Source organism: Mya arenaria, chromosome 6 (assembly GCF_026914265.1).
Source record: "Mya arenaria isolate MELC-2E11 chromosome 6, ASM2691426v1".
Taxonomy (NCBI): domain Eukaryota; kingdom Metazoa; phylum Mollusca; class Bivalvia; order Myida; family Myidae; genus Mya; species Mya arenaria.
Genome location: NC_069127.1, coordinates 38536735 through 38551840, shown reverse-complemented (window position 1 = coordinate 38551840; position 15106 = coordinate 38536735). Strand labels below are relative to the sequence as shown.

Sequence of the window (15106 nt, the reverse complement as noted above, 5' to 3'; positions counted from 1 at the left end):
CCAATAGAGCTAAAAAGGCATACAATCTAAACTGAAGACTGTATCGTGTTCACAAGTAATTGTTTAAAGATGCACCGACGCACGCACTGACGAACGGACGCACATACGACATACACATTACCACCGCATAAGCCCTCTAGCCTTTGGCCAGTAGAGCTAAAAAAGAACAAGCTATGTCCAATTGTCAAAATCAACCATAATCTATCAAAATTCATGTTTTTTACCCCAAAAAACAGGTGAGACTCAGGGTTCCCCCTGGGTTCTTATAAGTTGTCGCCACTTTTTCGCAGGGGGTTAAGGGGGCCGCGAAAGGCCCCTTTACGGGTCCAGGGCAGCGCCCTTGTGGGGATTGAGAGGGGGCTTGAAGCTCATGGGATTTAAGCTTTTTAAGAGCCTTAAATTGCATTTATTTAGCACATTGTCATGCGACGATAATATAATAGTGTTGTACATGAAGCATATTAGCAAATTGTTTATCTATTGACAAAATATATGGACAAGGATATAAATTAAAAAATATTGCAAAAAATGCGACATAAACATCAATATGTTGATTTCAGTCTAATGTCTGCATACAAAAGTGTTATAGAATTAAAGAATACAATTATGAAATTATGAGATAAATTTAAAATAAATGGAAACTCAAAGAAATATACATTGTCAAACACGGCCATACTGTCCTAATAAAATAATGTCTACACTTTACTCCAGCCAATTTATTGGAAGCCTTATTAAATGGGATTTAGATATATTTATTTGTAAGCATACCCAATACTTCTGTTAATCTTTTTGACACTTTCTAACCCCCTAAAAGGTTGCATTTATAGCAATTACAAAGTGCGACCAAACCGAAAGCAAATCTATTTTTAGCGCGTAAATGTCATTATGAAATTTGCATATCATGTGTCTTTCCGTCAACCTCAAATTCTATGATTTGCATTTTTAAAACTAACACGTTAATTACGCAACAACAAAGCTGTTTAGCTAAATCTTAAAATCGTTTACTAATAAGAGACATAAAAGTTAAAGGATGTCATTGTTAATCCGTGAAAGCAATAAAATTCCGCAATAATTAGCGAGGTGTTGACTGGGCTGTGACTGCTTGCCCTTTTTATCAGATTTGCATCAGCAGATGCGCTTGATTTATGACAGTGACAGAATCGATTATCATGTAGGCCGCCTGGGCACTGCTTACGTCATTTTAAGAAAATATTTTCAAAAATAATCGTTGTCTCCATAAATTCGCCAAATTTGAAAAGTTGTCGCCACTTTTGCCTTTTGCGATTTTGTCACAAATGGCGATCGCCAGCGGGAACCCTGAGACTCAGCATCTTTCAGATACAATGTGAAGAAGGCTATTATATGAACACATTCCCCAAGTTACAAACTGATTGCTTTGAAAGTTTTTATGTAAATAACCTAAACGCAAACTTTAACCAAGGCCTCCAACGACAATCAATTGACGACGATTTTTCAAAAAATGGTCAATCAAGGGCCAAATTTGTCTAAAGAGTTAATATGGACTTATGTAACCTAATTTTGTGCATTGGCTATTGTTTAAAGTATGAAAGCCATTGAATGAGTAATATTTAAGTTCTGAGTTTCAACCCAAAAATGCCCAAAAACTATAACCTAACTTTTTAAGTTGAATAAAGGCCATAATTTGTATGAAATTTAGGATTATATGGAGTTTTGTTACCTATTTGTGCATTGGCCATAAACAACTGTGTGAAGTATTAAGTCAATTGAATCAAGGGTATAAAAGTAATTAGTGTAAATCTCAACTTGCCACAAAACTTAAACCAAACACAATGAGCCCTTAAACTTTATCCTAAAGTTCCTAAGTCAATGAGGGGTCATAACTTGTCAGTCAGTGTGAAAAAGTATTATTAATTGGAAATTGTAGATCATTTTGTGAAGTAAAGTTCATACTTGGACTGCACATGTTTGTGGCAGACTGGTAATTTTGATCCGAGCAAGAACACTTTCCAAGACCCTCGCCAATGGACCCTGTACATTGTGAGTTTTGGACACTACAGGCGGAGCCAACTGAACCGGTGCCAGGTTGTGTACAGGACCCTCCTATGGTGGTGCCAACTGAAAAGAAGATAAACAGAATCAACAGAGAGGCTAAAGTTTGTGGTGATAACAAGGTCTGAAACCATGACAAAGAAAGTGCTTCTTTTCAATATTAAACATTTTGAAAAAAAAATAAATGTGAAAAAGGTAACATTAAACTTAAATTGTAGATCACATTGTTAAGTAAACCTCATACTTGTACTGCACACATTTGTGGCCGACTGGTAGTTTCCACTCAAGCAAGAACATCTTCCAGCACCCTCGCCACTAGACCCTGTACATTGTGAGGCTGGGGCACTACAGGCGGAGCCAATTGAGCCGGTGCCAGGTTTTGTACAGGACCCTCCTATGGTGGTGCCAACTGAAAAGATGATCAACAGAATCAACAGAGAGGCTAAAAAGTATGTGGTGATAACAAGGTCTGAAACCATGACAAAGAAATAAGCAGTTTTGCTCATTTGGATTTCTCTGAACCAGTAGGGATTTTAGTTCATTGGGACTGGTACATTTTGTTGCAATTCTTCTTTCATTATAACCAAGTTTGAACAAAATCAGTGCGAAAATGAATTATTAAATGTAAATTGTAAATCATAGTAAATAGTGTTACATAGAGTTAATACTTGGACTGCACATGTTTGTGGCAGACTGGTAATTTTGATCCGAGCAAGAACACTTTCCAAGACCCTCGCCACTAGACCCTGTACATTGTGAGGCAGGGGCACTACAGGGGGAGCCACTTGAACCGGTGCTGGCAGGCACTGTACAAGATCCTCCTATGGAGGTGCCGACTGAAAAGATCATAGAATCAAAAGTAAGCTGAAAGAATGTGGTATTGGCTTGGTTGGAATTCGAGACAGAGATAAGCAGTTTTTCCAAGATATGGTTAGCTTTGAACAACAAAAAGTTTTTTTAGGTCATTAGGAAAGGTTCATCTGAAAAGATGGCTAAAGCAACATTGTTCATCAAGTCATTTATACCTACTAGCAATATAATAGTCTTCTTTGTTGCCATGAAAACATTAATTCCAAAAATCCAACTTATATCCCTATTGGCCCCAAACCACGCACAATTGTACACACAAATAAATATAACTTACTTTAAAACTTACTGACTATTTGCATGATCTTTTTTTTCTGATGGATGGAAAAGACATTCACAATATTTCTGTTGTCATAGCAACCACATGTTGTGCCCAACAACAAACAAACATGACACACAAACTTTTTTACAGGCTTTATCTCACTAAACAACAAGTTTCATGAATGTAGCTTTATGCCTAGATAAATAAAGTCAGTGGTATTTTCACTTACATTTTGCCATTATTATAGGAACAACATTTTTATCTAACAAATAATACTAGAAGCGCCGCAATGCGACGAAACCAGGTTTTTGTTATGGGCAATCAGAAATTATAGCCAATTAATTTGTTGTATGACTTTATCTTTACTTTTATCAAAAAGAGACATAACTGAAAATTACTGTTGGCGGAAATCATTTTTCTATTTTTAGTAATAGTGACCTTGACCTTAGCCCCTCCCCACTCAAAAGCAATTCCAAGCTAGCTCTTCACATAAGCTACCTACATACTAAGTTTCATCAATATCTATCAATGCTAACTTATGATATTGGGCAGAAACCATTTTTCTATTTTTAGTAACAGGCGACCTTGACCTTAGCTCCAACCCCCCTCAATAGCAATCCCAAGCTAGCTCTTCACATAAGCTACCTTCATACCAATTTTCGTCAATATCTATCAATCCTAACTAAAGTTATTGGGCAGAAACCATTTTTCTATTTTTAGTAACAGGCGACCTTGACCTTAGCCCCACCCTCATCAAAAGCAATCCCAAGCTAGCTCTTCACATAAGCTACCTACACACCAAGTTTCAAAAATATCTGTCAATGCTAACTAAAGTTATTGGGCAGAAACCATTTTTCTATTGTAAGTAACAGTGACCTTGACCATTTTTCTATTTTAAGTAATAGTGAACTTGACCTTAGCCTCTCCCCACTCAAAAGCAATTCCAAGCTAGCTCTTCACATAAGCAACTTACACACCAAATTTCGTCAATATCTATCAATGCTAACTAAAGTTAGTGGGCAGAAACCATTTTTCTATTTTTAGTAACAGTGACCTTGACCTTAGCCCCACCCCCCTCAAAAGCAATCCCAAGCTAGCTCTTCCCATAACCTACCTACACACCAAGTTTCATCAAAATCTATCAATGCTAACTAAAGTTATTCAACAGAAACCCGCCCGTCCGTCCTCCCGCTCGCCCGTATGTAATAAAATTTCAATTTTTTAATCATTAAGTCTGATTACAATCAAAGTGAACCGATTAATTTGCATAAATAGGAGGTTAAGGAGAAAGCTGTTAAGATATAATGCACAGAAATTTTCTTTCATTTATCTCTAAGCATAGAGAGAATCTTTGCTCAGAGATGGATGAAAGAAAATTTCTGTGGTCATGACCTTGAATTTTTCATTGGGAAGAAATTTCTTCATCAGTATAAATGGCCATCACAAATTAGCTACTAATAGTCCAAGGGTAACTTAACGGCCAATCAAGTTGAAGTTTGGTGGAAATGGCATATAATTTGATAGAACTCTAAGTTTTATTTCATTAGCTGACATTTAAATTGGGCAAGGACTAAAGTGAAATGGGCATTAAAAAGCGAATACGCCCATCACACTAGATGAAAACCATGAAGACTGCACTATGTCCTGGGAATGTCGATGATCACTGAATCTTAACTACCATCAGGATGATTGCACTATGCGCTAACTAAGTGCTTATCACGTCCTCATTACTTTCTTATGACTTGAATTTATTTGAAAATGTGATAGTGATTGAGTTACAGTGTTCGATGTATAACTGGCCAATTTTTCATTCATATCTAGCAGACATCGCGAAAACCGTCGGTCCAATGGTCCTGACTGGTAAATTTTAACTCGGTCCGACTAAATTTCTGACCGACAGTTTTCACGACCAGATGTAAAAAATAATGAAGATTTAATCTTTATCAATTATCAAACACCACTTAAAAGTAAGAATAATTTATTTTGTTTAACAAAAAATTGTGTTTTTATCAATGATATTGTCAAATAACCATTTTGTTTCCAAATCCCATGTTGTTTTCCATTCGTGTAGATTTCGGAATGCGTACCGCACTAGGTCAAACACCATGCAGCATTTGCCTCCCTTTGCAATACATTACCATAAATACGAAAAATATAATGTTTACTATTATGTATATATCGCGCGATGTTTTGAATCTCAAAATGATAAAAAAAATTGTCATGAACATTGGAATATTTTAAATGATAGAGTACTAAACAATAATCTTATCCTTTGGAATATGTTGATTATAAAAACGGTACCAGTACGGTCCGAATAATACAAATTGCCAACCAATCAGAATTTTCATTACGATTGAGTGCGAGAGTCAATTTTTTTTAATTCCAGGGCAAAACCTGGCAAACAGAAAGAATAAAGCTCTGTGAACTGTTATTTGTGTTCAAGTTTAACTGTTAAATATCCTTATATGTTTTTAATTCTTGTAAATGTAAAATAAGCAACACACTGGCTTTGAAAAAGCAAATTTTCAAACAAATATTGTCGGACCGGCAAATTTTCTTTATATATCAGAGGCTGTCGGTCCAAATGAACGCGACTTTTTCTGAAGTTTCACAATGTCTGATCTAGTTTTGGTACTGTAAACGGCTGCACTTTTTCCATGAGATTTTGATGTAAAAAATGCCAGCGTCTTATGAAGTTACAAGCTTTTGACATTTTTTCTGAGGTTGATTTCAGGCCGAAATTGGCTCTTCAGAGAAATAAATGGTGAAAAAAATAGTTTGTTTAGATTTATGTTGAAAGGGATGTCACTCACATCATCTGGATTGAGTTTATACGGGTTAAAATGCAGTTGAAGATCGGGATACGGTATATCCTAAAACGTTATTATTTTAAATTTTTATTATTGTAAGATTAAAATTATTCAGTTAAGATTTTTTTGTATAAAAACAATAATTAAACATGTATGTTAAGAAGCATAGCTGTGCACTGTCGAAATATTTTGGTCGGTGGTATTATGATAAGGTGTAAAAAGCTCACACTGCCTTTTAGCAGTTTAACATACCAATAGTACAAACTGTTGCGATAATAGTCTTGTTTTAATCGCACTTTGCCACGTTCTTTATACTTTCAAGTAGGTGTTGACATTTTGAGAAGAAACACGTACAATAAAAGGTTTCTGCTTTACAAAACTCTTTATTCTCGACAAGTTATCGTTTACGATAAACCGTCTGAAAGAATAATTTGCTTTGTATTTGTAACGCATGGCTTAAAATAACTATCGTATTTTTTGTCACTGTCAACAAACATGGTGGCCAATGGTGGCAGACAATTTTAATATTTTTTCAATGTGTCTTATAACCCATAACATGGATTAAAAGGTTTTTTCTCAAGTTTTTCACATATATTTTTGCCTGCATCTTATAATTGATATCGTCTTATAACCAGTCATTTACAGTTTAAAATGAAGTAATAGGGGTGTTGACTCCAGTATTTATATTGATCACTGTTCAGAACCTGACAGTGCATGGTAAGAACCTGGTTCACACATGTCTAAGTCATGTTAAGCACCGAAATAACGTGTTAACAACTGAACAAGGTCTTCTATAACGTGGCACACATGTACTTTAGTCATAGAAAAAGCATGGAGAGAAACTCCATTAACTTATCAAGAACACAATGACAACCTAGAGACAACACAATGAGAACGCTATTCAATTATACTTCCCATGTTTGCACTGGGTCAATCAAGTTCTAACTAGGTTCTAGTAACGCCGAATCTACGTCAATGCCATTGTTAATATGTTCTTATTACATTCTGATTTGACCACGTCCTCACTACGTTATTTTTTAAACCTGTTCAAACATTTTCACATCCATCATAAATGACCATACACAAAGTAAGAATAATTTATTTTGTTTAAGAGAAAATCATGTTTTTTATAAATGATATAATAACCATTTTGTTAACGAATTCGATGTCGTTTTATATTAGTGTAGGTGTATGGAATGTGTACCACACTTATTCAAACACCATGCAGCATTTGCCTCCCTTTGCAATACATTACCAAATAATGTTTAGAAACTCAAAATGATAAACTTCTGTCATGAACATTGTAATGTTTTAAATGACATCCTCACTACGTTATTTTTTAAATTGTTCACAGTTCTTCACATCCATAATGACCATACTACTTCCTTATCGGTATCTACTGCGTTCCTTCTATGTTGACCATGTTCTGACCATGTTCTGACCGCTTCCTGCCAGATTTTTGAGGAGGTAGTGGGACTGTGGCCTAGTGTGATGGGGGCATAAGTGAGTTCTGATTTGACAAAAATAAGCTCATTTTCTAAAAGGTAAATATGACATGAAGCTTTATGATACCTGTTCTTCAAAACCATATTTATCTTATCAAAACAAAAATGACCTTGTTATGGTCAAAACAAGGTGTTTCATTGTGCAGAATAGTGAAAATTAAATAACTTTCCACCAGGGTGTTTTAAAGAATATATGAGATACAGGTTTTAGTCTAATGCAAGTAAAATAATATCCTTTCTGTGAAATTTGGATGAAATTCATCAAAAGAAAAAAACAAGAGCTGTCACAGAGACAGCGCGCTCGACTATTCCGACGCTTTTCAGTGTAAAGTTGAAAAGGTTTGGCGAAACATGCATGGATCACTGTATTAAGTCTCAATTCAATAAAAAAAGTAGTTGTTGAGATATTAATCTATATGTGCTTAAACATGCAAAACCTTAACCAGAATTTCTAAGTCGAATAATAAAGGGGCAAAATATATATTATATGCAAGATAGAGTTATCTAACTTGATTAATTAAGAAGGTTGGATGGTTGAGTACCATTGTATAAAGTCTCAATGCAATACCTCAAGTAGTTTATGAGATATTAACCTATGTGTGCTAACATGCATTACCTTAACCAGATTATAAGTCGTATAATAAAGGGGAAAAATAATATAATATGCAAGATAGAGTTATCTAACTTGATTAATTAAGAAGGTTGGGTGGTTGAGTACCATTGTATCAAGTCTAAATGCAATGCATCAAATAGTTGCTGAGATATTAACCTATGTGTGCTAACATGCATTACCATAACCAGAATTTCTAAGTCGAATAATAAAGGTGCAAAAATTATATAACATGCAAGATCAAGTTATCTTACTTGATTAATTAAGAAGGTTGAATGGTTGGGAGCCTGTGTATGAAGTTTCAATGCAATACATGATGTATTCGCTGAGGTATTGACTTAAAAGTGAGTACCTAAGCAAAACCTTAACCAGATTTCTATGTCGAATACAAAAGGGCCATTATCTGAATTTAAAGCAAAAAGTGTTATCTTACTTGGTCATTTAAGTAGAATGAGAACCATTGTATAAAATCTCAATAAAATATACAATACAATACCCTCCGAGGCTAATCAGTGGACCGTATAATTACAATCGCCACATTACTTGGAGTGAAAACACCGCGAAACTCCGAGGAAATCGGTAAGAATCTCCTACTGCATAACATGTATCAACTGCATTTGAATACTATTCTTATATTGTGTGCTGTGCAGTTTGGGATATTTTATAATAGAAATGGACCCTAAATGGCCCTGAGCCAATAAACGAATACACAGGAAATTGTCCCCTACTGTGACACAATTGCAATTAGCAGGAGATGCAAAGCAGAGGATTATCATGCCAAACATTCCTTAAACTAGGCCTAAAGTAATGTAAACGTTATGTTTGCTATGTATATTCAATTAATTTCTCTTACATTTTTTACATTTTAGAAATCAACAAATCAACATTTCGGACAAATTACCAGGATATTTGGACTGAAAAAGTAGCCTCTAGAGTGTTAACAATATTTTCCTTTTTTGGGGTCATGTGACCTAGTTTTTCATCCCAGATGACCCATATTCGAACTCATCTGGGTACTTACTGGGTCAAACATCCTGACCATGTTTCGTGACAATTGAGGCAATAATGTGACCACTAGAGTGTTAACAAACTAAGTGTGGACGGACGCAGACGACAGACGATGAACATTCATCGATCCTTATACCTAACCCTGGGCCTACGGCTAAGGTGACCTAAAAAATACTATCCACATTACCATGTTACCTATAGATTGCATATATCTGAGTTATTACAGTATAATCCAACTTTTTCCTGACGGGCAGACAGACAAGACAGACAGACGGACAGACTGATGGGTTGTAAGCCTATAGTCCCCTCCTGTGAAACCAGAAGGGGACTAATAACTAGAATGTTAAATATTGTTAAAAATACCATGAGCTCTTGTGGAGGGTAAAAGTAAACTTATACAAAAGCTGTGTCAAAGCATTACCAGTCCTCATCTCACTTTTTTCACCAAATCTCATTTTAAACGTTTTAACATGTCTGACTCTATATTTTACCAACCTTCATTTGTATATTTTACCAACAAAAAAATTAAAATTAGAGGTCAAGTGCCATACACGTTGTGCTTACTTATGAACAATTAGGTTTATCATATATAGAATGGAAAACCTTTTAAGACAAGGCAATCATAAAAATATTGGAATACAAACAACCGTGAACAATGTCAGAGTCAAATTTAATATAAAATGTAATCTTTATATTATAAGGTTAAGTAAACTTCATACTTGGACTGCAAACGTTTGTGGCGGACTGGTAATTTCCACTCAAGCAAGAACAAGTTCCTTGACCCTCACCACTGGACCATGTACATTGTGAATTTGAGGCACTACAGGCGGAGCCAATTGAACCGATCCCAGGCACTGTACATGCTCCACCTATGGAGGTGCCCTCTGAAAAGATTATAAACAGAGACTGATGTACTTTCTAATATCAAATTATAAAACAGACAAAGCATAATCTTCATGTCAGGCTTCTGTATACTGTTTAATGGCAGATTGTGAGTTAGAGCTGGGTTGAAAGAATAAGGGCTAGTGATGAAACAATTATCGAGTACAATCGACAAATCGTCACTGACAATGCTATGTCGGCGACAATCGATAGTGGTTGTCCAAAATCTATTGCTCAACCTGGGCCTACGGCTAAGGTGAGCTAAAAAATACTATCCACATTACCATGTTACCTTTATATCTAAGTTATTACAGTATAATCCAACTTTTTCCTGACGGGCAGACAGACAAGACAGACAGACGGATAGACTGATGGGTTGTAAGCCTGTAGTCCCCTCCTGTGAAACCAGAAGGGGACTAATAACTAGAATGTTAAATATTGTTTAAAATACCATGAGCTCTTGTGGAGGGTAAAAGTAAATTTATACAAAAGCTGTGCCAAAGCATTACCAGTCCTCATCTCACTTTTTTAACCACTTTTAACCTCATTTTAAACGTTTTAACATGTCTGATTCTATATTTTACCAACCTTCATGTGTATATTTAACCAACATGAAGCTTAAAATTAGAGGTCAAGTGCCATACAAGTTGTGCTTACTTATGAACAATTAGGTTTATCATATATAGAATGGAAAACCTTTTAAGACAAGGCAATCATACAGAAATTGGAATACAAATAACCGTGAACAATGTCAGAGTCAAATTTAATATAAAATGTAAACTTTATATTATAAGGTTAAGTAAACTTCATACTTGGACTGCAAACGTTTGTGGCGGACTGGTAATTTCCACTCAAGCAAGAACAAGTTCCTTGACCCTCACCACTGGACCCTGTACATTGTGAATTTGAGGCACTACAGGCGAGGCCAACTGAACCGATACCAGGCACTGTACATGCTCCACCTATGGAGGTGCCCTCTGAAAAGATGATAAACAGAGACTGATGTACTTTCTAATATCAAATTTTAAAACAGACAAAGCATAATCTTCATGTCAGGCTTCTGTATACTGTTTAAAGGCAGATTGTGAGTTAGAGCTGGGTTGAAAGAATAAGGGCTAGTGATGAAACAATTATCGAGTACAATCGACAAATCGTCGCTGACAATGCTATGTCGGCGACAATCGATAGTGGTTGTCCAAAATCTATTGCTCAACCTGGGCCTACGGCTAAGGTGAGCTAAAAAATACTATCCACATTACCATGTTACCTTTATATTGCATATATCTGAGTTATTAAAGTATAATCCAACTTTTTCCTGACGGGCAGACAGACAAGACAGACAGACGGACAGACTGATGTGTTGTAAGCCTATAGTCCCCTCCTGTGAAACCAGAAGGGGACTAATAACTAGAATGTTAAATATTGTTAAAAATACCATGAGCTCTTGTGGAGGGTAAAAGTAAACTTATACAAAAGCTGTGTCAAAGCATTACCAGTCCTCATCTCACTTTTTTCACCAAACCTCATTTTAAACGTTTTAACACGTCTGATTCTATATTTTACCAACCTTCATTTGTATATTTTACCAACAAAAAAATTAAAATTAGAGGTCAAGTGCCATACAAGTTGTGCTTACTTATGAACAATTAGGTTTATCATATATAGAATGGAAAACCTTTTAAGACAAGGCAATCATAAAAAAATTGGAATACAAACAACCGTGAACAATGTCAGAGTCAAATTTAATATAAAATGTAAACTTTATATTATAAGGTTAAGTAAACTTCATACTTGGACTGCAAATGTTTGTGGCGGACTGGTAATTTCCACTCAAGCAAGAACAAGTTCCTTGACCCTCACCACTGGACCCTGTACATTGTGAATTTGAGGCACTACAGGCGGAGCCAATTGAACCGATCCCAGGCACTGTACATGCTCCACCTATGGAGGTGCCCTCTGAAAAGATTATAAACAGAGACTGATGTACTTTCTCATATCAAATTATAAAACAGACAAAGCATAATCTTCATGTCAGGCTTCTGTATACTGTTTAATGGCAGATTGTGAGTTAGAGCTGGGTTGAAAGAATAAGGGCTAGTGATGAAACAATTATCGAGTACAATCGACAAATCGTCGCTGACAATGCTATGTCGGCGACAATCGATAGTGGTTGTCCAAAATCTATTGCTCAACCTGGGCCTACGACTAAGGTGAGCTATAAAATACTATCCACATTACCATGTAACCTAAAGATTGCATATATCTAAGTTATTACAGTATAATCCAACTTTTTCCTGACGGGCAGACAGACAAGACAGACAGACGGACAGACTGATGGGTTGTAAGCCTGTAGTCCCCTCCTGTGAAACCAGAAGGGGACTAATAACTAGAATGTTAAATATTGTTAAAAATACCATGAGCTCTTGTGGAGGGTAAAAGTAAACTTATACAAAAGCTGTGCCAAAGCATTACCAGTCCTCATCTCACTTTTTTAACCAAACCTCATTTTAAACGTTTTAACATGTCTGATTCTATATTTTACCAACCTTCATTTGTATATTTAACCAACCTGAAGCTTAAAATTAGAGGTCAAGTGCCATACAAGTTGTGCTTACTTTTGAACAATTAGGTTTATCATATATAGAATGGAAAACCTTTTAAGACAAGGCAATCATACAGAAATTGGAATACAAACAACCGTGAACAATGTCAGAGTCAAATTTAATATAAAATGTAAACTTTATATTATAAGGTTAAGTAAACTTCATACTTGGACTGCAAACGTTTGTGGCGGACTGGTAATTTCCACTCAAGCAAGAACAAGTTCCTTGACCCTCACCACTGGACCCTGTACATTGTGAATTTGAGGCACTACAGGCGGGGCCAACTGAACCGATCCCAGGCACTGTACATGCTCCACCTATGGAGGTGCCCTCTGAAAAGATTATAAACAGAGACTGATGTACTTTCTAATATCAAATTTTAAAACAGACAAAGCATAATCTTCATGTCAGGCTTCTGTATACTGTTTAATGGCAGATTGTGAGTTAGAGCTGGGTTGAAAGAATAAGGGCTAGTGATGAAACAGTTATCGAGTACAATCGACAAATCGTCGCTGACAATGCTATGTGGGCGACAATCGATAGTGGTTGTCCAAAATCTATTGCTCAACCTGGGCCTACGGCTAAGGTGAGCTAAAAAATACTATCCACATTACCATGTTACCTTTATATTGCATATATCTAAGTTATTACAGTATAATCCAACTTTTTCCTGACGGGCAGACAGACAAGGCCTCAAGACGGTAGGCAATCACGGTCAAATACCGGCGTTGCCTGTATCGACATACGCAGGCGATGCCGTCAGTGGCAGGCGCTGCCTGTACCGATTCATAAATTTATCGATAGCTTAAATCATCGTTTTTATTGGAAAAAATTAAATGTTTGTTGTTAATTAAGACTATATTCATTAGAATAAAAAATATTAATTTGAAAGAAATAATATTTAAATATAAAAATATATAATTGCATGAACAGCTACTACCACGTCTGCGTGTCTTCAATTTGTCTATGAAATTTTACTGCGGACAATTTCGAGGGAATAATTGTTGTATTTAATATATTTAAAATGTGCGATAATGATCATGTTGTTTTGAAATTACTAACAAAAGCTGATAATAACAGTATACAACTTGCTATGATTAAAAAGACCCGTCAAATAATGTATCGTCTGTGCAATTTACGCTTTTAACTTCTATTTAACACTTTGTCATACCGCATGTACCGATTGCTTAGTGTTGCAATCTTTCTAAGCATTTTGACATTAAATCAACATCATTGAAATTAAATTAACAAGGTACTTTTCAATTCAATTTACCTTATTTCAACATATAAAAGTACAAAGACTGCTACTATTCCACTCCTATTGACTATCCTATTTATAAACAAGAACATTGCAAATTTGCGGGCTCGTGTACATATCCACAAAGAACGCTGGCTGCATAAAAAATGAGATCTATGTATATTTAGATTGTTTTCCATGTTTCACGCGTATGCGCCATGGTGTTTTACTGCACCCAACTGTTCATAGACCGGAAGGGCGGTAAAGATCATAAAGCACCGCTTACAGATAGTGATCTTAAATTCTTTAAAGGGTCATATAAAAATTGGTTGACGGGAAATATGTCAGCTTAAGGCTGTATTGTGTTTGGTACTGAAATGACATGCTGCTGTTAGGAATGTTTTTAATAACCCCATTGAAAATATGTGCATGCAGTTATAATTGGTCGTAATTTAAAACAAAATATTGTTGTTGGTGTTTGAAACATTCCGTCACATAAGTTTTCCCAATTTTAAGGCTATCTTTTTATTTCAGTTTAAGATAAAAAAAATAGTTTCACCCACTGATCACCATAATTAATAATGTTCACGAGTAAGAATGTAAGTTATCATGTTCGCGAGTGAAATATATTTTGAATATTTCTTATGTATTTCAAATGTTTTTTTTAAGAAATTGAATCCATTTACCAGTGCTGTGTGACATGATGTTCATCACGTCATGATAATTATGGTATTTAACTGTGAAATGCATGACAGTTCAAGACTTCTTTTATATCTAATAACGACTTAACAGTTATCTATTATGTAAATATTGATAAAGTTACGTATCTTTACCTCAAGTAATTTTGCGATGAATGTTTTATTGTTCATATCTCATATATTTTCACATTAAAGTGTAGCTCCGTAACAGTGAAGGATATAAATGAGTGAGTAAGTGATACGAACAGAACGAACGAACGAACGAACGAAAGAACGAACGAAGATGGATGGATGACAGACGGATGAAACCAACGAACGATCGAACGAAAGAATTAATTAATATACTAATTAATGAATGACATTGTACATTGTATCCTAGCAAAAGTGCAACTGAAACCTTCAGTATTTTATTTTTGTAAATTAACGCCATTTCAAACATTACAAACCTCCATGTTTTTATTTAGACGCGATAATGATGCACAAGATTCACAAGATTTCATTTGATTCATGTCTGCCAATCGGACTGAAAAAACAGTACTTGTCATTTTATAGCTAAAAAGGACGTGTTTGGTATCAAAATTCTTAAAATGTGC

General features: G+C 35.4%; 1 protein-coding gene across 1 annotated transcript in view; it reads right to left on the bottom strand.

The window, feature by feature from the left end:
* LOC128237775 (neurogenic locus Notch protein-like) overlaps positions 1 to 15106 on the bottom strand; it is a 123754-nt gene that overhangs the window by 30860 nt on the left and 77788 nt on the right. Inside the window, exons 21-30 of the mRNA XM_052953360.1 lie at positions 12746 to 12910; positions 12264 to 12335; positions 11767 to 11931; positions 11285 to 11356; positions 10788 to 10952; positions 10301 to 10372; positions 9813 to 9977; positions 2700 to 2867; positions 2276 to 2440; positions 1933 to 2097 (exon numbers count right to left, since the gene is read on the bottom strand). Of these exons, the coding sequence (XP_052809320.1) occupies positions 1933 to 2097; positions 2276 to 2440; positions 2700 to 2867; positions 9813 to 9977; positions 10301 to 10372; positions 10788 to 10952; positions 11285 to 11356; positions 11767 to 11931; positions 12264 to 12335; positions 12746 to 12910 (1374 nt within the window). The remainder of the gene's footprint in view (positions 1 to 1932; positions 2098 to 2275; positions 2441 to 2699; positions 2868 to 9812; positions 9978 to 10300; positions 10373 to 10787; positions 10953 to 11284; positions 11357 to 11766; positions 11932 to 12263; positions 12336 to 12745; positions 12911 to 15106) is intronic.